Source organism: Montipora capricornis, chromosome 9, assembly GCF_036669925.1.
Source record: "Montipora capricornis isolate CH-2021 chromosome 9, ASM3666992v2, whole genome shotgun sequence".
Taxonomy (NCBI): domain Eukaryota; kingdom Metazoa; phylum Cnidaria; class Anthozoa; order Scleractinia; family Acroporidae; genus Montipora; species Montipora capricornis.
The window spans coordinates 39,922,926-39,925,425 of record NC_090891.1 but is presented as its reverse complement, the minus strand read 5'-3'; the positions used below and the strand labels follow the sequence as shown (position 1 = coordinate 39,925,425).

Genomic DNA, 2,500 nt, shown 5'->3' with positions numbered 1-2,500 from the left:
TTTAAAACTTGTGTTTGACTTATGTAATAAGCTGCGTTTACACGCTGAAATTTTAAGCTAGTAAGAAAATGACGTCACTTTTCCCTAGATCCAACCCTCTGAGGTCCAAGCGGTCAGTTTCGAACGTGAGTAATAGCGGACCGTGAAATTCAAAACTTACACTCAAAGTAAACAGCCTTTGGATAAAAGTCAAAGCTCAAAAATTTGCCAGGCTGGTGTTGAGCAAACACACTTTCAAAATCTGAAGAAAAAATGGAAGTTTTTTTATCAAAGTAGCGGTTTAATTATTATTATCATCGTCGTTCTTGGCAAATTTTGTTTCATTGAAGTTTCACTCCTTAAGCGGGAGCCCATTCCTGCCTCAAGATAGAGCGGTGTTCAGTTGGGTGTCGAAAGTAATTAGCGAATTGTTTTGGTTTTGCATTACTTCTCTCAGTGATTGGTTCAAAGTTCTCGCGCCATTTTTTCAACCAATCAGAAGTGAAGCCAAAACCAATCGTGGCTTGCGCGTGCACGTTTTCCCTGCGCTTTGTGTCGGCTATTTGTAATTGCTTCAAGGTTTGATTGGTTGACTGGATTGTTTTCATCCTTTTTGATTGGCCAAAGTAATTACTTTGGTTTTGGTTTTACGGCACTCGATTAAAGCTCGCTCTATGTGTGGTGTCAAACAGCGTCATCATTTGTAGCACACTGACGTCAACCCCGATATGATTGATGTAAGCCCGGGATTTTCTTTATTTGTACCTGTAAGGCCCTTTTGATGACCTCATCATCATCGTCAGGAGCCCATCACCCGGAGCCTCCATCCAGACTATATCCTTGAGTCAACCTTTGCCCGTATCTTTCTATTTTTAGAACCGTCTGAGAATATTTTGTGAGACGAACGCGATCACTGGTGCGTGACTGCTTGTGGCGTAATACAATAACTTTGTTCTGATTGGACGGCATAATGCATTCGCGGGAATTCGAACTTCTAAAAATAAAAAGATACGGGCAAAGGTTGTCTCGAAGGGTTTATATGGGAGATTGAGGCTCCGGGTGATGGACTCCTGTCATCGTACTACACCAGGTTGCAAAATTGGTGAGACACTCACGTTAAAATACACCTTTTCTAGCTTCCAAAACCGGTCGGACTAGAATTCCAACCTTAAATTCCCGCTTCCCCGTCCCTCTCTCCCTTTCAATGTTGACTAATTAAGTTTTCAGTATTATTAAGTATTGCTAGCAACATCGATAAGGGAGGAGGGGGGCTGCAGTGTGTGATTATAGGTAAACTAATAAAGCCCCAATTGTCTCCATTGACTTTGCAACCTCTTGGAGCTGTTATAGTAATGATACCTAAAATTCAACTGCCATCGCAAAGAAGACTAGACTATTCCTTAAACAATGATTTATGCTAAGCAGAAAATCTGTATTTTATCGGATAGTGCACAAGTTTCTTCTCGAATGAGAATTGATTGGATACTTGTCAAAAAATTTGGTCCTTTGACTCATCTTTCAGCAAACTCGTGTTCAGCGTCCAATACCGAAGAGCAAAACTTGAACATCATGTTCCAGAACCCTTCCGGTCTCCTCCAAAGCCCTGGGTATCCTTCAAAATATCCCTCGGATTTAGTCATGAATTGTGTATGGAAGATTGTAGCTCCGAAGGGACAAGTGGTACGGTTAGAGATTCTATCACTTCGTATGGGGACAGGATTCTGCTGTCTTTATGTGCAAGACGGCATCGCCGAGGAAAATCCGTTTGAGTTCAGGAAATGTGGGACTCGGCCATCGCCGTTCGTCGTATACTCAACAGGAAGGGACCTCAGTTTGAAAGCAAGTACTATGGTTTGTACGCCTGGGCCAGGATTTATTGCTAACTACTCGTTTGTGCCCGAAGGTAAAAAATATAGCATTCCGACTACTTTAACAGAGACATTTAGAGCGACTTTCGTATGAACTTGAAAAAGTGTTCGCAATGTGTTTCACGGACCAATGTTTGGCAAGATTAAAACAAACCTTCTCCTTATTCCCGCCAAGGAATCTCCTAATATGGGCCGTAAACAGTTCGAGTGCCCAATCACATTTCTGCATTTCAAATGACGTCAGTGCGAAACTTTCCAGAAAGTTCCCTGGAGAGATGACGTTGTTTGCATACGCCTTCGCTAAGCCAATGAAAATTCGCGCTCGTTTGTTTTTGTTCGATAAGCGAATTAAGTGTTTTGCATTTTTGTTTACGTTCTGTTTTTACCTTTATTTTTCAAGATCATATGAAAGTCGCTCTAAAGTGAAACGTTCGTTAAGGTCATGCCCCGAGACTCCCCTAGGAAGCTCGCGCCAAAAATATCACGTCCGGTGCTTTCAGAAATATGTCCACTACCTTACAAAACTGTCGAAAACCCAGGGGATGTTCTTAATCTCCCGTCGAGGACTTAAATAATCCGCAGCCTCTCCATCGTGCTGTCTCAATATTCATTTCTGTCTGGTTCGCTGCCAGTCAGCCGTCAGAATTACATTT

General features: G+C 42.2%; 1 protein-coding gene across 1 annotated transcript in view; it reads left to right on the top strand.

Moving 5' to 3' along the window:
- LOC138015231 (tolloid-like protein 1) overlaps window positions 1-2,500 on the top strand; it is a 17,341-nt gene that overhangs the window by 9,945 nt on the left and 4,896 nt on the right. The window contains exon 6 of the mRNA XM_068862195.1: window positions 1,502-1,882. Within this exon, the coding sequence (XP_068718296.1) occupies window positions 1,502-1,882 (381 nt within the window). The remainder of the gene's footprint in view (window positions 1-1,501; window positions 1,883-2,500) is intronic.